This window comes from Loxodonta africana, chromosome Y (assembly GCF_030014295.1).
Source record: "Loxodonta africana isolate mLoxAfr1 chromosome Y, mLoxAfr1.hap2, whole genome shotgun sequence".
In the NCBI taxonomy this organism is placed as follows: domain Eukaryota; kingdom Metazoa; phylum Chordata; class Mammalia; order Proboscidea; family Elephantidae; genus Loxodonta; species Loxodonta africana.
Window position 1 is genome coordinate 13,347,292 of NC_087370.1, and position 20,921 is coordinate 13,368,212.

Here is a 20,921-nt window from a genome sequence, read left to right on the forward strand (position 1 = left end):
TTTAAGTAGTTAATGGTCCAAATAATGTAACCTATTTCTCTCATTAATATTTTAAATCTGCCAATTCAGATCTCAATAGCACTTCCTTCTTAGCTTATCAAGCCCAGATGTAACATAATTATAAGTTAAAAACAGAATTTCTCTGGTATTAAATTTCTTAAATTACAGAAAACCTAGATGGACAAATTGATTTACATAGAGTACTGCAAATAAAATTTCCAAAGTTTGTTCTTAAGAACCTTGCCCTGTAAACACGATTATATTTTTGCTTTGTTCAGTTCCAATTAAGCTTTTTTGTTTAAAAAAATCTGTTAATTAAAGTACCAGTAAGGCTGTGCTAATGAAATCACACAAATATATAAACTGATTTAGTTAGAAAACTTTTACAGTGCTTGCATCTTAATTTTTTCCTGTAAATCTTTAGTTAAGGACAAAGACAATCTTTTTATGCAGAGAAACTGAATGTGATTGAAACCAGAAATCAGTCATACTAAAGGATGCTACGTAAAGAATTAATGTTTAGTCTTTAAGAATAAAACAAAAGGGTAACAAACACACACCACAGGACAAAACTCTTCTTAAATCAAATTCTATTTGTGAATTCAGCAAAATAATTTCTATAAAACAAAACAGCAAAATATTTAAATAGTATAGGATGAGCTGTATCTGTAAGGATATTTGGTTTTTAGACAGGCTTCAAAATATTACACATATTCAAGTTAACAATTTTTTAAATACAGTATTAACTAATGAGTTTCTTGGACTCTTAAAGAAATATTTATTCTGAAATGGTACTTCAGAATTATATTGATGAACCAAAAGTTTATTTTTAAATTAAAACTCACATCTAACAATAAGAGTTTAGGGATAAAGGAAAAAGAGGACAATTCCTACTTTCAAGTAAAATTATGACCTTGCAAAAAGTCAGCAAGACATAGTGGTGCAATAGTACTCCAAAATATTGTGGGATTCTGATGATGTCCATTTCAATGGGATCCAGCAAAAGCAAAGTTTTTCAAGATTCACTTAGTACATTCTACCAAAAAACAAAACAAGTACACCAAATACAATCTTCTTCTATATGTTCCACATATTCTGGCATAACAAAGTTTGCATATTTGTTTTAAAATTCGTATTATAGATACTTTGATATTCTTTATCCCATCAAGAGCCTGAAGTGTCAAATGTTAAATGTAAAGAACATATTTGCAACTGAAAACTGCTTATTTGTCACATTTCTCTTTGTTTTATAGTCATCCTAGGTGTTAAGTAGTAAAAGCTCTGAGCAAGGCAACTGTCATCTTGGGACAACTGCTATCTGGTAATTTTTTCCTCACTGGCTCCACTAACATGGTATGAAGGCATGCTAATGTTACAGTATAACTATAGATTTAAAGTGATTAACCCAATACCAGAATAAAACGGCAATAAAGAGATCCAGAAACAATGTAACATCACCAATCTCCCACATCAGCTACCTCACTGAAAGGTTATCAGCATTAAATGGCTCCAGTAGCAAAGAATTAACAAGAAACTATTGCTGTGGTTGATATGGATGGGCTCTTTTATGTTATCTTTTCTTTGAGGTGGGAATGGGTGAGGAAGTTGATCCAGCTGCTATGAAGCCGACAACACTGGTTGCAGAGTGTAGTGGACATAGAAGAAAATTAACTTTTCTTATTCCGATAGATCTTTGCATCTCATCAAAAAAAGTTTCTTAAGAATTAACAGTCAAACAATATATTATATACACCTTTTCCATTTACATGTTAGGATCTGTCATTTATTACAAAACACTATACACTTTCCCCATAGGTGGAAACAAATTCTGCAGACAAGATGGTGAATAGACTCTCCACTCCCTATTGTTTTGGAATAGTTTCTCTGGTTTTAAATTTCAGTCAGGCATTGAAAAAATTCAGATACTAAGTCCTGAGTGCATGGTTTTAAATGAACTATTACGTGCATTTCACTAATCCTTCATTTGAGGTGGGGATATTTCACTTCCTTCATAATTGTCTTGTGCTTGTTGGCCAGTTCTTTGTGGGTTGTTCAAGCGATGGGCTGCTGGCCCCGTGTATGACTGTCCATGCACTTGATTATTCTGTGAGGGAGAAAAAGACCTAAATGTCAAACGTTTCACATATTAAGCTTAAAGAGAAAAATAAAATCTTGGGTTAAGTTTGACTAAAAGCAGACATTTATTACTAGGAATTAGCTCTTATAAACACTTGTGCTTACCTTATAATAAATAACTTAAAGTCTTTCTATATTGTAAGGGTACGGACAATGACAGTGTTTTGAGAAAATGTACACAAGTCTGGGAGGTTGTGATAAAATGTGATTTTTATCTTTAAAAAGTGTTACATCACCTAATAACTGCTCAGCTAAGAGTGGTTCTTACAGTGTGTTGCTCAGCTTAGCAGCATCAGCATCACTTGGAGAATTGTTAGAAATGCGAACTCTTTAGTCCCATCACAGACCTAATGAATCAGAAAGTACTACAGTACCCAGCAATATCTGTTCAAAAAATCCTCCCTAGGTGATTCCGATACATGTTAAGAGCAACTGCCTTGAGAGATCTGAGTTGGCCACATTTGTGGTTTTAAACTCATAAAAACCCTCCCTGAACCTTTCCCCTCAAACTCTTGTTTTTAAATTAAAGTTCTTATTTTTAGAAAGTGTCTTCATCTATCTATTCTCTCACGTTATCATTTTTATAGTTAACCATCTTTGAGATCAGTCAAATCCTTGATGTTACTTTGGACATTTTTATGGCCAGTAATTCTTTGGGCAAAGTAAATGTGATATTCTTCCTCTTAAAAATTAATGTTTATTAAATTTATATTGATGTGAGATACCAACTATCTACTAACATAAAATGGGTACCTAGTTTCCCGAGAGAACACTATACAGGGAGGTGGAAACAAGCTGCAACACAACCTTGCTCCAACCATTCCTTCTTTTGGTCATTTTCACAAAACTAGATAATTCCTTTGCTACTTACGGTCACGGTTAATAACTTATAAAATATTTAAGAAAAAGCTGAACACCCTTTAAAGAAAACACAAAAATTGGTGCTGGGGATTAAAATGCAAAACACCTTTTTACCTGCTGGTACTGAGATCCAGGTGAATGAGGATATAATGGAGCATCTTCTGGTGGAGATGACTCATGCTCATCTGGGGCATCTTGGTCATCAGGCTCCTAATTTTAAACACATATACACATTGATTTATATAAGCAACTTCCAATTTATTTTTCATTTCTCTAATTTAAGCTTTATTTTAAAAAATTCAGAGCTGACCCTTTAACAGCTTTTCTTGTACATAAAACAATTTGTAATGAAAAAAAAAAAAAGGAACTTCCCCAGATATATGATTTTTAAAAAAATTCCTCCAAAAGGAAGCTGACTTATAAACTTAAGAACAAATCATTCAATACAAAACACTAAACCAAATTATAATGGAACACAATTATATTTTATATAATCACTGATGCATAAGCACTGGCCTATAAAATAATTACTTTTCTTTCTTCCACTTCTATCTGTTGCCCACCAGTAATTTTTACCTCCTCTGGACAGAGTTCACAAGCTTTTGCAAGTGTCATCCTAGCACTCTGCGATCTCTCTAAAAAATAACCATTGGATGTTTCATTGCTTTGTACTGGAGGAGACCAATTGTTGTAAGTGTACTGAGGGTTGCCAGTGTATGGTCTTCTTTCAAGTTCATCTCCAAGCCATTCCACTGCCCATGTCCATTTTCTTTTAAGATCTCCATTGCCCTTCAAAACAAAATAAATGAAAGAATCTGGAATAACTTTCAACGTCAGCTTGAAATACCAACTCCAAATTTTCATGATTCTTTTCTTTTAAAACAGTCCTTAATTCTGGTTAAGACTTTTGAAAAAAAGAAAAAAAAAAAAAAAGGAAAAACTCCCACCTGTAATATTTGGTAAGCAACAGGACAATTGCTAAACAGAGCTACCATACATTTTATACACTGGTATGCTCTTTTTTGGTAGTGACTCTTAGAACGCTGGATTGTATCAAAAAGTCCATCTCGGTCATCTGGGATTCCTTTAAGTGCGTTATGAATTCTAAAAAAGAAACATACACAAAGTTTGTATTATCTGTAAGTAGCTAACATTTATTAAATTAACATGTGCCACTCAAAATGTTCTGATGTAATAATTTAATTAATCCTAAACAACAGCATTAATAAACTGATTTAGCAGATAAGAAGATAGGTACAGGGAAGTGAAACAACTTGTCCAATTCAGAGCTAACAAATTGGTGAGCTAGACTTAGCCACACTGAGATATAATCAAACCAGCAAACACCAAAGACAGAGAAGCTTGAAAGCAGGCAGAGGAAAGCAAATTGCCACATAACAGGGATGCTCAGTAAGATTAACAGCAAATTTCTCATCAGAAACTACTGGAACTCAGAACGAAGTGGGATGATGTAAAAAATTATCAAATAAGAATTTTACACAGAGCAAAATAAACCAAAAAATTAAAGATGTTAAAATAGGTGAAACAGTATGTACGGGATAGAGGAGGTGTATGAGAATTCTCTGTACTTTCTTCAAAATCTTCTAAAATCACTTTAAAAATAAGATTAAAAAAAAAAAAAAAACTATATAGAAGAACAAAACAATGAGCAAAAGACCTAAATAGAAATTTCTCCAAAGAAAATACACAAATGGCCAATAAGTCCATGAAAACAATCTCAACATCATTAGACAAAACAAATTGACAATGATACCACTTCACACCCATTAGGATGACTATTATCACAATGTGGAAAATATCAAGTGTTCACAAGGATGCACAGAAAGTGGAACCCTTATATACTGTTGGTGCTAAAGTAAAATGGTGCAGCCATTGTGGAAAAGTTTTGTTCTTCCTCAAAAAGTTACAACACAAAATACCATGACTCAGCCATTTTTATCCTAAATATATACACACACAAAAGACCTGAAAGCAGGAACTCAAACAGATACTTGTACACCAAGGTTCACTGCAGCATTATTCATAAGAGCCAAAGGGTGAAAATATAACGTAAGTGTCCATAAACACATGAATAAACAAAATATAATGTATCTATAGAATGGAATGTTACTGAGTCACAATAAGGAATAAAGTTCTGATGCATACTAAGACATGGATGACCCCTGAAAATAATATGCTAAGGAAAATAAGCCAGACAGAATAGATCACATGATTCCATTTCTATAAAGTATCTTGTTGCTGGATGCCATTAAGTTGATTCTGACTCACAGTAACCCCACGTTGACAGAGTAGAACAGCCCCACAGAGTTTTCTTGGCTGTAATCTTTACAGTAGATCACAAGTCTTTCTTCTGCCACCTAGGTTCCTTCGTTAAATATTTAGGACAGGGAAATATACAGAGATACAAAGTAGATTATGGTTATAAAGTCCTGGGAAGAGAGGACGATGAGGAAGTATTGCTTAATGGGTATGGAGTTTCTGTTTGAAGTTATGAAAATTTTGGAAATAAATGGTGCTAGTTACCCCTTCCCCCCAGTATTAAGGTCCCTAGGTGCAAACCGTTTGCACTCAAAAACTAACCTAAAGGTTGGTGGTTTAAACCCACCAAGTAGTACTGTAGGAAAAAGGCCTGGCAATCTGCTGCTGGAGACCCTGATGGCATACTGGTTAAGTGGTAGAGCTGCTAACCAAAGGTTACCAGTTCAAATCTACTAGGCGCTCCTTGGAAACTCTGTGGGGCAGTTCTACTTTATAGAGTTGCTATGACTCAGAGTCAACTCAGTGGCAACGGGTTTGGTTTTTTTATTTTATCTTACCCTCCTGCCACACAGCCAAGAAAACACTGTGAAGCAGTTCTACTTTGTAACACATGGAGTCGCCATTAGCTGGAATCAGCTTGGCGACAAATAACACCATCATCAAAAGAGAAAAACACACCTTTTTTCTTTCCGTGTCATTACCTGGACGATAGGTAATCAGAAAAAGCCAAGTCTGAGCAAGCTTTTAGTCTTTGTTTTTGTTTTGCAATACACGTTTTCAAAAGAAGTTTGTGAAGAAACTATCCCTTTAATAGTTTTTCAAAGTTTACTAATTTTACACAAAAAAATAACACGATTCTTGGTGTTTAACTAGAAACACTGAAATATATATTCTATTTTTATCCTCCAGGTTTTTAAACTTAAAATGAAGTGATACTCGATACTTCTGTCACATCACCATTAGTGTCATCTGTTTTCAAATATCATTTTCATCAGTATTAACTGTGCATGTCTCTCTCTCTGATGGCTTGAAAAATGTCTGGCACACAGAAAACCTCCATAAATATTTGTTGACTACTGCTAACTGCATAAATTAAATACTCATTATGTGAAAAATAGCTTTAAACTTGGGGTCATAATAACAATAACAATACCATACTAATTTTGTCAAATCAAAGTTCATTATTTCCTACATTTAATACAGCTTTTACATTTTTAAAATTCTCACTTGCTGTGGTGACACAAGAAGGGTAAAATGCAACTGATTAAAGAAAACATAAAAAATCACATAGGAAACTACATATCCCTACAATTTTTGTTAAAAGAAAACAGTAAAAAATTAGATCCCATTAAACAAACTTGAAAAAAATGTCAAATTCTTTATCACGCTGAAATAAGTACTCAATGACTATTAGTGGCACCTAAAAAATTTCTGTTCCACGCAACTGTTTTTTTGTTTTATTGTTTAATGGTATTTTTACATTACTTGATCTACTGGAAATCCATGATGATAAACTGGGAAACTATTAATTCATTAAGTCTAATGTTTCTAATATACCTGCAATTCAGGATTATTATAATTTATCATTAAGCACTATGTTGTTCTTTTAATGATTATGATAACTAACAGGTAAAATTATATGTATATAATTTTAGTTCCTAAAATAAACTATTATAACATAATCCCTGTGGAGAGAAGAGTTAGGGTTACCTGGCAGAGCTATGCAACTAATTGTTGTTGTTGTCATTCTTAGGTAATAGGGTTTTTACTGCAAAAACCCACAGAAAAATTCTGGGGCCAGGTTTGAAGGCTATTTAGATAATCTCAATTCTAAAAAATAATCACTCTGACTCCTCATATACTAATTTCTTACAGGCTACCAAGTATTTTTAGACAATGAAATATTACCTAGTGTAACTAATATTAAAACAAGTATAACCTAATTCTAATCTGAAAATACTATTATTGGAACTTACATATTTATCAAAAGTCTATGTTAGTTTACCTTTATATAAAAATATTAAAGAAAACTATCATTAAGCATGAAATTTGGCAACTGAGCGAAAAGAACAAAATAAAACTATAAAGCAGCAGACTTTTGAATGCATTTTTCTTCTGTTATTTTTCAAAAAGGTAAAACATTTAATAGTACACCAAGAGGTAACAATATATTTGGCAATTAGCAACTTCAGTTATTCCTAGAAACCAAAAAATTGTAAATATTCTTAAAGCAAAAAGGGTAGCCACCTGTGTGTCTGCCAAGAGTCCTCAATCAGTAAAATTTGTAACAGGAGATCCAAATATGGCCGGAGTTCATAGGTATATGAGTATGCAACCTAAGAACAGGTAAAACAAAGTGAAGTACTTATTTAAAGGAATAATGTATCAAATTATAGGGACATATGAATGTTTATTTTCCTTTAACCTGCCAGAGAAGTTCACTGAGGACAGTAGACGAGAAATGAGGATTCTCCCAGCAGCAAAAACGAAGCAGTTTGGTGGTTTCCTCTGAGTTACTGCAGTCTTCGATAATTTTCTTCACGTAACTTGTTCTCACAAATAAAATATCTGCCACATTCTGCTGAATTGGCATTATAGGCTGTGATAAATTAGGGTCACCAAAAGGATTGGGAAGTGGGGGATTACCTAGAACAGATGTGTCATGAATGAAAAGCTAATAGACTTCTCCATAAAATTTTAACAGTTTATTTTTTATAAAACAAAAAAACCTGACCTTAAATTTCCTAAGCACAATGAAGAATTCATTCAAATGATCAGATATATTAACATGATAAAATTTCAAAATATAAATGTTGACATTCAGGTCAAAAAATCTAGAAGTTAACAATACTTAAGCCAACTACTACATAAGTAAGGTTTTTAGTTACTGTAACTGGTAGATTGAAAAAGGTCCCCTTTTAACATGTGAAAAAGCTAACAGTCTAAAAATACAACATTCCAAAATACATGGACCTTTAGACTCTTATTTTTATGTATCTTCAGAATGATATTAAGTCAAATAGTACATGAGGCTAGCAGTATTTCAAAAATATTGTTAAAAAAAAAAAAAAAAGGAACATTCTACTTTACCACTGATTGAAGACTGCATTCTTGAGGAGATATTGCAACAGCGGATCAACTGAGACACTACGGAGTATAACTTGCCTAATTCAGCATACTGGTATTTGATTGGAGGACCTGGTCCTTCATCTAAAGACACAAGCATAAAGGTAGCAGGTACATTCAATTTCAGAAGCTGTGTCTTTTCTGCCAAACCTATAAGAAAAGGAAGAATAATAATTTGTAAGAAAAAAATTTAAAATAATCTTTAGGCTTGCTCCATTGCAATCCACTCTACAATGCAGCCACTGTGATCTTTCTAAAGTAAATCTCTATAAGGAATCATTAAAGTCCTCATGATAAAGCCCAGACTCTCCTATAAGGCCAGAACAGCATGATTATAGAGAATCCTGCCAATCACTCTTCTCATTTTCGTCTTTCACCAATTCAAATCTGATTGACTTTTGTGTCGTCTGATGACCCAATTATGTCACGCCAAATCTTTGCACCTGCCATTCATTCACTGTTTAGAAAACTTATTATCAACCAGCTCCCCATCTCATTTTCGTCAACAAGTCCTGCCTTACTGTCTAAATCTAGGTCAGGTACTCAGCATATAATTACACTTTACATCCTATCAAAACAATGTCTTACTCTTTGCTTCATTTCCTCATTCCCAGGAGCATGATAAATACAGGTTCACAATTCAAAAAGCTCTATAAACAAGGTTTTTTTCTATGATTTCGATTACAACTCATTTTGTGTTAAAACATGGCATGAATTTCATGAACCTACTGATGGTCTTCATTTACCCAACTGCCACTCCCCCCCTCAGAGTGAATATTCATGGTTTATTGTAGAAGTATAAATGTTTTATTAAAAGACACAACCTCAGATCTCAGCGGAGACACTATACAATGTGTGGCAAGCACACTGTCCTATCCTCCTAAAGGATTTCACATTAATATTTATAAATCTATTACTTATTCTTGGCAGGAAAAATCATGACCAGATTATATGTATATATGTATATTTTCATTGAATATGAAAGATTTAACGCACGCAAAGGTATAAAAAATAATACAATGACTACCTGAATCTTCACAGCACCCTCAGCTTAAAATAAAAGCCGATCCACGGGAGGCTCCCTACGCACCCCTCTCACATCCTATCTCCCGCCCCCCACCTTAAAAAATTTTTTTTATTGTGCTTTAAGTTTACAAATCAAGTCAGTCTCTCACAGAAAAATTTATATACACCTTGCTATATACTCTTATTTGCTCTCCTTCTAATGAGACAGCACACTCCTCCTCTCCAGCCTTTATTCCCTGTGTCCATTCACCCAGCTTCTGTCCTCTTTGCCCTTCTCATCTCCCCTCCAGACAGGAGCTGCCCACATACTGTCATGTGTCTAGTTGAGCCAAGAAGCTCACTCCTCATCAGTATCATTTTCCTGTCTAATAGTCCCGTCCAATCCCTGTTTGAAGAGTTCAATTTGGGAATGGTTCCTGTCTGGGGCTATCAAGGTCTGGGGACCATGTCCTCCAGGGTCCTTCTACTCCGAATCAGACCGTTAAGTCTGGTCGTGACCAGATTATATTATGGACTTATGACATGTGATTTATAAACTGGCAATACCTAAAAAAGGGACTTGTGAAAACAGAAGTTTGGCTTATACTTGTTTACACTTAAGTGAATTACTTATTTAAAATATTACTTTCAATTTATTAAAAAAAAATAACGTATCTACAGAGTTCAGATTAAGATGGTGACTTAGATTGATGCACTTGTAATGTCCCCATACAAGAAAAAGTAGAGAAACTAAGTAAAACAGACACAGAAAATGACTTCTGATCCCTGAAAAATGAGAGGGCTGAAGACTTGGACCAGCCATCGACTTAAAGGTGCAGAAAAATGAAACCAGCAAGAAGGTGGAGATTCATGGTCATTTTAAGTGGAAGCAAGCAAGATGCCTGGGTAAAGAGCCCAGAAAGGCAAATGCATGGAAAACATAGCCAGAGGCAGAGATACTATATAAACAAACCTGAAAAGAAATGAGTGCCTGCACTAACAGCCTGCAAAACAAGGAGGAACCACGCTATCCCCCAAGCACAGCAGAGGACTCTTGACGCAACACCTGGCACCACACACTGGGGAAGGGACCTGCTCTCACATCTCCATGCAATCCTCTAAGGGTAGACATATATGCCTATTGACAGATGAACCTTCTGTGTGTGCAACCCATCACAGCCACCAGTGAGAGGAAATTTCTGACCAAAGTTGTACATAGACTAATAGCACAAAATAACTAAAACAATACAAAGAAGGGAAGGGATCTAAGAGAGAGAGAGAGAAGAGGCTAAATTCCTGATACACCAAAACAAAAACAAGCAAAAAAACAAAGATAAACATTAAAAAATTAATGTCTTAATGCCTCAAAGATAGTCAATTACAAATGACATTGAAGAGACAGGAAAACATGAATCAAGCAAAGGAAAAGTGACAGAAAAGGTCTTTGAGGAAGAACAGACAGTGGCTGACAAATGTAAAAGTACCTGTTATTTATTAAAAAAAATACAGTTACAGTGATAAAAACAGCATGGTACTGTTTCAGTGCCACGCACACATACTAGTGAAACAGAATTGGGAATCCAGAAGTAAATTCATCTCTCTATGGACAACTGATTTTTCATAAGGAGTCAAAGTTCATTCAATAAAGAAAAAACAGTCTAAGATTCTAGCAAAATTAGATATGCACTGGCAGAAGAACGAAACGGGACCCATACCTCACATCATCAACAAAAACTAACTCTGTTAAGCTAAACTATTTAGTTTTGGAAAAAACAGGGACTGTTATGGACTAAATACGTGTCAACTTGGTTAGGCCATGATTTCCAGTATTACGTGGCTATCCTCCATTTTGTGACTGTAATTTTAAGTTAAAGAGGATTAGGGTAGGATTTTAACACCCTTACCCAGGTCACATCCCTGATCCAATGTAAAGGGAATTTCCCTGGGGTGTGGCCTGAAACATCTTTTCTCTCAAGAGATAAAAAGGAAAGAGAAACGAGAGGGGGGGACCTCATGCCACCAAGAAAGCACTGCTGGGAGTATAGTGTGTCCTTGGACCCAGGGTCCCTGTTTAGAGAAGCTCCTTGTCTAGAGTAAGATTGATGAGAAGTCCTTCCTCTGGAGTTGATGCCTTGAATTTGGACTTTTATCTCTCTTTACTGTGAAGATATAAATTTCTCTTAGAAACAGAGCTACCTTATGATCCAGGAAATCCACTCCTTGGTATGTACTATAGTAATCTAAAAGAAGAGATATGAACATACACATCCACACGTATGTTCATTACATTGTTATTTACAATTGTGCAAATATAGGAACAACCTAATTACCCATCAGCAGATAAATGGATAAACAAAATGGGGTACATGCATACAACGGAATAATATGTAGTCATAAAGAATGATGAGTTCCTGAAACATCTTGGAACATGAATAAACCTAGAGGATTTTATGTTCAGCAATAAAGTCAATCACTAAAGGACAAATACTGTATGATGTGACTTTAATAAAATGACAAAAACAGCTATATATACACAGATCAATATTCAAAATATATGGTGATGGAAAAGGGAGCACCAAGAATGGGAGATGTACAGCTTAACCAAGGTAACTCACGCCACTAGTTGTATGTACACACAACCACAAGAAGGCCTAACAGCAAAAACCAAAATACATGTACGTTTATACATACATATAAATATATTTATGAGTGTATATAGACAATAAAACAAGGAACACAGAAACTGGTACTTCTTTAGACATAACCAATCACCCCATGGGATAAATTTTCTTGATGACTTTGGGACATACTCTCAAGAGACAATTCAGGCAATTGTCATAGATTATTAAATTTATGTTCTAGATCCTGGTCTGGTAAGCAGCATCTGGGGTCATAAAAGCATACATGCAGCCATCTAAGATATAACTGTTGGTCTCTACTCATCTAAAGCAAAAGAGAAAGAAGGAAACCCAAGAGTAAGAGAATAAGCCAGTGTGTAGGACGTTCTGTATGAACCACGAACTCTTCTTCTCTGAGACCCAAAAAACTAGATGGTGCCTGGCTACAAATAGTGAGTGTTCTGATTAGGAGTACAATAGATGGATCCTAATAGAAAAGAAGGAAAGTGTGGAAAAGAACTTCAAATTTTCAGAAAATCACAGACTTACTGGATCCACTGACACAGAAGGAATCCCTGAGGCTATTACCCTGACTTATGACCTTAAGTCACCTTTTAGGTAAATACCAGATTAGCCCATGAGCAGTGAAAAGACCCATGAGCAGTGAACCCTTTTAGAAACCATCTATATGAGACCAAGTTGTCAACAAATACTCTAAAGCACATGTGAGATAGTTGGGGAGGCTCTGAGACTAGGTTAACGGGAATGGAGCAACTAGAATGGAAATAACAATGTTCACATAATGTGAAGAATGTAACCAGTATCACTGAACAGTATCTGCAGAAATTGTTGAGCTGGGGCCTGTTTTTCTGTGTACTTCTACCAAGAAGTACAGTAAAATATTATTAAAAAAACAAAACAAAAACCCAGCAACAAATAAGTACAAAGTTCTTTAGAAAATGATTGCCAAAGCTGACAAGTATCCAGGATCTTTTAGGAATATGGATTTGTTGTGCCAGTACTGGGAATTCTGATTCTCAGTTCTGATGTGGGATGTGCCTAGGAACCAGTATTTTAAAAAATCCATGTTAGGAGATAAAAACATGCGTTAGACATAGGACCGATGCATCAGGACTTGCAGGGATAAGATATGTGCACATATACCCTTTGGGTACAAAATGAGAAATTTGTCGTAAGAAGTTGCACATAAAATCTGCCATGGGTTTTAATAATATGAATATATACTGTTGCTTCTATTTTATACTACATTGTATTACTTGATCAAAAAGTCTTCATTATTTAGCATGTAAGTATGTAACAATACACTAAAACAGAATTAGGTAAAATTCTTACCTAAGTTGGTATACATTACAAACAGATTGAAATACTGCTGTACATGGCGCCCATGCTCTGAAACTTCCCTTCGCAGAAGATTTAGTACTGCTCTTAGTAAGTGATCACTCAAGCTTAAGTTACCACATGTCTATTAGAAAAAAAAAAAAAAAAATTTTTTTTTTTTTTTGTCAGTAACAACATGCAAAACTGTCCGCTTTTGTCTGCCTACAAAAAGACATGTTTACATAGTTGGTTGAGCTATGCTGAAATTTCTGGAAGAACTGATTACAGAAGAAACTTATAGTTGTTTTTCATGAAATCAAATGAATAGCTGGGGTACATTTTACTGTACGTGTTTTAAGCTGCTTTAATTGTAGAACAGAAATGAAATTCATGTGTTACGGTTTTTCATTTAAAAAAAACCTACTTAAAAGGGCTTAAATATAACCACTGTAAGTAAACCTTAAATGAATACATATTGTAAACATTTACAAAATCACTGCAAGTAATGGAATAAACAGACATTTCCCTATATTTTCTAAATGCCCAACAATTACTGCTCATCAGCATGAAACAAACTTAATGTAACTCACAGATATTATTCTGTAACTATGTATGAATGTAGAGCCCTGGTGGCATATGGTTAAGAGTTACAGCTGCTAACCAGAAGGTCTGCAGTTTGAATCCACCAGCCACTCCTATGGGGCAGTTCTACTTCTGTCCTATAGGTTCGCTATAAGTTGACGTCGACTCGATGGCAGCCTGTTTATGTATGGTGCATGTATTTGTGTGATAAATATACCAAACAGATGCACATATGACTGCCAATTTGAACTTGCTGACACAGAATTTATTTTTAAGCATTTAAATACCAGAAAGAAAAAAAACCCACTGCCTTCTGATTCTGACTCAAAGCTTCCCTAGAGGACAGAGCAGAATTGCACCATATAGTTTCCAAGGAGCACCTAGTGGATTCTAACTGCCAACCTTTTGGTTAGTAGGTGTTGCTGTTAACCACTATGTCACCAGGGTTGCCATTAGAAAGAAAGATATGCAATTACCTGACTAGAAGGTCCAGGAGATACAGAAGGTGAAGAACAAGGTCCATCTTGCAAGGAAAAATGTGCAATAAATACTATAAGTTTTGCAAACACACTCCTCACTTCTGCACTAGGGCACTCCAGAAGGTACTCAGAGAAGCGATTTGAAACACTGAAAAGGACATTATGAGCAAACCAAAAACGCACATTCTTGCTGTGTCGGAGAAGAATGCATAATGCATCATACCTAAGACAAAACAGAATCAATGATATAATTTTTTAGTAATGTGCTTATTTTTATTCCTATAGTGAAGGGATAATTGCAGATCTACTCTACAGATCAATGGTTATAGTTGATTGATTGCAGTGCACTCAATTAGATGAGATTGTGTATAAGCTTCTGAAAATCTATTATCAAACTCTTCCTGGGTCCACTGACATCCCCTTACCTTTTTCTAAAGTGAAGGATGCTAAAAATAATTATACTCCATATTTTCACAATTAGAAACTTAGGACTATAATAATTTTAATTTCTCTTCCTGTTTAATCTTAAGCCACAAATTCATCCAATAAAGCTAAACCATAATAATTTCATGAAGAAGTAGATTGAACACACCAAATGTAACACAAGCTAATAAAAATAACCAATTTCAATTAAAATGTATTTTTAAAGATCAAGCAATTTTAATTTTAGTAAGATTTCTCTGGCCATGACTTAATTTTTATTCTATATTTGAAATACGATTCTCATGGTTAGAAAAAATAAATAAATAAAGCAGTATAATAAAGAACTGAACCAACTGTGTAGCACAATATAAATAAAAATCCAAAGCTATGTACCAGTCACTGGCAGGGCCACGGACTATTTTCTTGGTATGAAATCCAGTAGTAAAGAGGAATCTAGCAGCAAGATGAATACTAATCATACTTATTTCTTCTGCTTCAGGCAACAGGTGATCTTGTCCTTTAAATAAAAAAGTATAAAATCAAACACATTTGTATTTTCAAGCTCCATACTAAAAAAAATCTCATTAGTTCTTAGTGTTTATTTTAGCACCTTGCTAAACCATGTTTCAAACAATGGCTAAGTAAAACACTGTTATAATGAATAAATCTTTTTCTATGTTTCTAAATAATAAGTTCCAATACACAGCATTCAAAGATAAATGTAGTCATTTAAAAATTTGTTTTTGTTTTTAAGCATGTATTTGTACTGATCAATGCCTCAAAGTGAGTCTTTGTCTCCTATATATTTTACAGTATTGACTGTGCTTTTGTTGTACTGAAGCTATGTCTTTCTCTTTTTTTTACTTCTTTTTAGTGAAAGTTTACACAGCAGGCCAGCTATTTAAAATTTCTGACCTTAAAACAATTGCAACTAAAAATGCTGACATTTAAAATGAAGCTAATGATTTCATGAACCAAAAAAACACAAAAAATAAGTACTAAACACATAGTGATGCCTGATAAGAAATCCTAGTAGTGAAATAAGAATTATTCTTTATTTGTAAAAAGTTAATTCCAGATACTTACCTGGAGCAGGGTTTAAGTAAATACCATTACATGTTAGCAGTTTTTTTACGAACTGAAAATATTCTAAACTGTACTGCATTCGGTTATGCATGAATTTTACATTCTGTTTCCGTACACTTCTCTCAATGGCTGATGACATAATAATCTGATGGGGTCTTGTGATAGTAATCTCTGATATATATTTGATCAACACATCATCTTGGTCTATTGTGTCCATTCGTTCATAAAAAAGTATATAAGCATTCCACCACCTTTTCTGGCGCCTGTATGACATGCGCTTCATCATGTGATCAAATACTTCTCCCATGTACTCTCCACCAAAACACTGATTTTTCATTTCTTCATCATCATCCATTTTACACTCTGTTACATCTCCATCATCAAATTTATACCAGCGATTTCTCTCACCATCTCTACCGTTTCTTTGAATGATGTAAGAATAATAATGTCCCCCACTTGCTTGACCACTGTGTACAAGTACACCTACAAGTCTGTATTTTGTGCTTTCTGCTGCCTCACTTTCAAACTGCTCATTCTGTTGCATCAACTGACTCTCTGGATTTACATTATCTCCTTCCAGCTTTGCAACACCTGCTACTGTGTAAGGCTCCATATCCAGCTCTCGAGGAAATTCAAAATAATCATTGAACTTGATTGCACATTCTCTTTCCCAGTCATAGTCGAATCGTTTCAGTTGGATAGCAAGAACAGGAGGTAATTTTTTAATTAGCAAGCGTTTTACTGTATCAACCTGCAATAAACAGAGAACAGAGCTAGATATTCTCTTATAACCCAAATAAAATGTAGAATTTAATAATGTAATTAAAAAATGTTTGGACTAAATCTAAACACAGTTGTAAAAAAATGAATAAAACAACAAACATGATCAAGACAGTTCTGTCATAACTGCCTTTTAAAGAAATTTACCAAACCTAAAAATATGTACATTGTCATTTATTGCAGACGCAAAAATTAGTAATACACAGTTGGTGATATTGTTCCATGTTGCTACTGCTATCTGAACACATCAACTTGTCTGATGTTTACTTTTATGAACAAATACAATTTGCTGTGAACAAACTGAAGAAGCACTGTAAGTTAATAATAAAACAAACAAAAAACCCAAACCCAATGACACTGAGTTGCTTCTGCCTCATAGCGACCCTATAGGACAGTGCAGAATTGCCCCAATGGGATTATAAAAGTGGCTGGCAGATTCCAGCTGCTGACCTTTTGGTTGGCAGCTGAGCTCTTAACCACTGTACAACGAGGCTAACAGTAGCTAACATTTATTGACAATTAGGTGCCATGTAATACACTAAGTGCTATGTGCAATAAACTTGGAGATCAGAGCCGAGAAAAAATTTACTATTTACTGTATAGTATGTATTTCCAAAGAGCTGCTGAAAACTGTCATGTTCTCTTATATATGGGTGACTTTAAGTGTCAGCTTTGGTGGCTAAAATTTAAAGTGGTTGTGAAAATCTAATGTAACCAAATAGAGTAACTAGCCATCTTCCCGACATGAAGAGTAACACTGAAGAAATGTTTTCTATCAACTCTTCAAACTTGAGTTCATCAGCAATTAAGTTCAGAAGAGAAGGAGTGGATCTATGTAACTTTCAAAGTATTACAAAGAGTAATAAAAGGTATCCTCGACTTTCAAGAGAAGTTTGGTTAATTCCATTTAGCTTTTACGAAAGACCAGTTTTTCTAAACCAAAGAAATCTGAAGAGGGTTCAGTGTTTGTTTTGCAGGGAGCCTTTAAAGAGGCTCCGTGCAACGAGCAGGAAGAGTGGCGTCACCAGGCTCCTTTCTCAGGAACTGCACTCAGCATCTTAGCATCAAGCTGCTATAGATATGAACTGTGTCAGTGAAACTATACTGTATAAACGTTACTTCTACTTTATATAGGCTCTGTGTTTATCATATCATTTCTGCTTTTACTCTATGTTACTGTTACTTTAGATTTTATGTGTTACTTGGTATTATCTGGTAGATTTTTTTTGGAGGGTCTGGGAAGGCTCCCAAATTTTTCCATATGAATTAATGGTTAACTGCATAAAAATTCACTATACTTCACTTTTACTTTTCCATTTCAGCTTGTGAAAGTTCTGCTAGGAACATTCTGCTTTTGGACATTGGGGAAACCTGCAGTAAACTCTTACGTCTTACTATAACAGAGGCAGAACAGAAGTAAATTTGGAGGATGAACACAAACATCTCTGACTTCCTCCAGCTCTGTTAAATGTAATCATAATTATTTTAAACAAAACTGGACAATACATACCTTTTTATTACATTTTTCACAGTGATATGCATTTGCACCTTCCAATAAATCTCCTTTGATATATTGTTCCAAAGAATCAAGAAGATTTTGGTGATTTCTGATGTCTACATTCAAAGTTGTAAAAGATTCTTCACATTCATACCTAGGTATTATTTAAAAAACAATCAAAAGGATTTATTCTTTAGGTTTCTAAATGTTACAATTAGCTGTGACATTGACAAAAAATATATATTATGCCAAATCCATCCATCATAGAATGTTATTAATAGATAACAGTTGTTCTTCATTGGTCACTTACTTTGTATGAGATTAATTACACACATTATTGCTAATCTTAAAAACAAACTGACTAGAGAAATATCATCATCCACACTACAGAGACAAGACAACTGAAGTACCGGAATGATTAACTTAGTCAAGCTCTCTGGACAGAGTGGTGGCCTTACTGCTTAAGCTCATTATATTCTACTACCTTGCTAACTGTAGTATCTGTTTAGATAGTAAAGTATGCCAAAGTAGAGATAAGGATTTATCAAGTTCAGAAAAACTATTCTATTTAATGACCTGACTTTTTAAATGTTCTTCTGTTTCTGTAATGGAAACTTTTCTAATAAACAGTTTGGAACATCTAATATGCCATGTGCATCTAGTCTCCTGCTCTACATGAACAAAACCAAAACCAGACCCAGTGTCACTGAGTCAATTCCGACTCATGGCGACCCTACAGGACAGAGTAGAACTGCCCCACAGAGTTTCCAAGGAGTGCCTGTTGGATTTGAACCACCGACTTTTTGGTAAGCAGCCCTAGCACTTAACCACTGCACCACCAGGATCTCCTACACAGGACATAAAAATGTTTAGACAACGCTTAGGGACACTGAACTTCCAATAAGGGTTATAGAAAAGTTCAGGAATGGTTAATGGTGATGGCTGAACAACATGATGAACATATTTAATGTCATTAAACTGAAGCTTGTGAAGATTGTTGAAATGGCAAATGTTACCTACATATTTATTACAATTAAAAATCACATATATTCTAAAAAATGATTACAGAATAGGTAATGTGAGGCGGAGCCATCATTCCAGATTCTGGTGATTTTCTAAAAAAGGGACTTTCAAAGATTTCCAATGGGATATACCAGCAAACTCAGAACATGGAATTTATAGTATACATTTCAACCATCAAATTCATTCATCTAACAACTATCTCGACAGCATCTATCATATATAAAAGCATTAGTCTCTTACATTTAGAAACTTTTCAGTTAGGGAAAACAAGACCAAAAACCAAAAGCCTGCCACTGAGTCAATTTCAACTAATAAGGATCCTATAGGACAGAGCAGAACTGCCCCATAGGGTTTCCAAGACTGCAATCTTTCTGCAAGCAGATAGCTACATCTTGGTGAAACAGAGTGGCTGGCAGCCTTTAGGTTAGGAGCCAAGGACTTAACAGCTGTGTCACCAGGGCTCCTTAGAAAAAAAAAAAAGGGTACACAAAACAGATGACTTGGGGGGTAAATTACTTACTATGCAAGTTGGTACTACAGTCATTAACCAGCCCACATGAGAAAAAAAGATCTTAGAGAGTAAATGGGATTGATAATATTATGCCAGGTAAAAAGTAGCATACCCTAGAAAAATGCTGCCCTGTAAAAGAAAAAGACTTAGATCTTTATACTGTCATATAATCCTTTAATAGCTAAAAAGAACAAGACTAGTTTTGAAAAATGTGTAGTTTATCTGCTCTCTGGACACCTTAGTACAGCAAAGAAATAATTCTGAACTAATTTTGAAAAGTAAGTAGGAAACTGAGGACTGACAAGGACCAGTAACCAAAAAGATGGATACTTTTTATTGTCCACATAGTATAAAAAGTCTTTCTTAAGGACTAAAAGTTGGCCAAGCCAGTGAACAAACATATACTACCCTTTGAGGCAATGGTGAAATTTTCTCATACATCGATTATAACCTCTCCAAATCATTTCCCTATTTTCAATAGGACCCACTTTACCCACTTACAGGTAACCCATGCCTATATATATTATACAGAATGGCTTGATACTATCCTCTTGTGATATTTTAATGAGAAAGGATTTCAAACCAACATTAATAATGATAACACAAGAAGAAGTTAAACTTTAATGAAACGTCCATGCAACAGGTACAAGTGTGTGTCAACAGGTACAAGTGTGTGTCCATCAATGACCTTTCTGAACTATTAATATGAACCAAGAGTTATCTATTTGCAGTAGGAACCATTAATGATTTCCATTTTGATTTAAGGCCAAAAGGGAATGCTTTTTCAATTCTTGCTAAATGGTGCAAATATATCTAACACATTTCAACGGACAAGAATCAATGGTAATTTAAAAATCAAATATCCTTTTCACAGAAAATTACTGCTCCAGTCCCACGAGTCATCTTCTAAGCTTACTGTATTTAAAATATTTCAGTGATTATTTTCATTATAATATGAAAAAATAACGTTTTTTTTGAAAATGTCATTATATGCCTTAGAATATGACAAAACATAGAAGGTCAGAAGAAGCAGTAAGATACCAGCTGCAGGGAAAAGAATCAAGTGTTACTAAGAAGAAAAATTACAGAATAGAGAATAATCTAAACATTTAATAACTGGCATAATCCACTTTAGTACAGAAACAGTAGTGAAAATTTTATTTGCAGTATTTAAG

The 20,921-nt window shown here is 34.6% G+C and overlaps 1 protein-coding gene across 1 annotated transcript in view; it reads right to left on the bottom strand.

Moving 5' to 3' along the window:
* Nucleotides 1-821: 821 nt before the first annotated feature.
* LOC135229096 (probable ubiquitin carboxyl-terminal hydrolase FAF-X) overlaps nucleotides 822-20,921 on the bottom strand; it is a 174,634-nt gene continuing 154,534 nt past the window's right edge. Inside the window, exons 35-46 of the mRNA XM_064278896.1 lie at nucleotides 18,225-18,366; nucleotides 15,935-16,685; nucleotides 15,242-15,365; nucleotides 14,423-14,648; nucleotides 13,380-13,509; nucleotides 8,368-8,553; nucleotides 7,703-7,923; nucleotides 7,525-7,613; nucleotides 3,945-4,101; nucleotides 3,574-3,786; nucleotides 3,112-3,207; nucleotides 822-2,104 (exon numbers count right to left, since the gene is read on the bottom strand). Of these exons, the coding sequence (XP_064134966.1) occupies nucleotides 1,973-2,104; nucleotides 3,112-3,207; nucleotides 3,574-3,786; nucleotides 3,945-4,101; nucleotides 7,525-7,613; nucleotides 7,703-7,923; nucleotides 8,368-8,553; nucleotides 13,380-13,509; nucleotides 14,423-14,648; nucleotides 15,242-15,365; nucleotides 15,935-16,685; nucleotides 18,225-18,366 (2,467 nt within the window). The 3' untranslated portion in view covers nucleotides 822-1,972. The remainder of the gene's footprint in view (nucleotides 2,105-3,111; nucleotides 3,208-3,573; nucleotides 3,787-3,944; nucleotides 4,102-7,524; nucleotides 7,614-7,702; nucleotides 7,924-8,367; nucleotides 8,554-13,379; nucleotides 13,510-14,422; nucleotides 14,649-15,241; nucleotides 15,366-15,934; nucleotides 16,686-18,224; nucleotides 18,367-20,921) is intronic.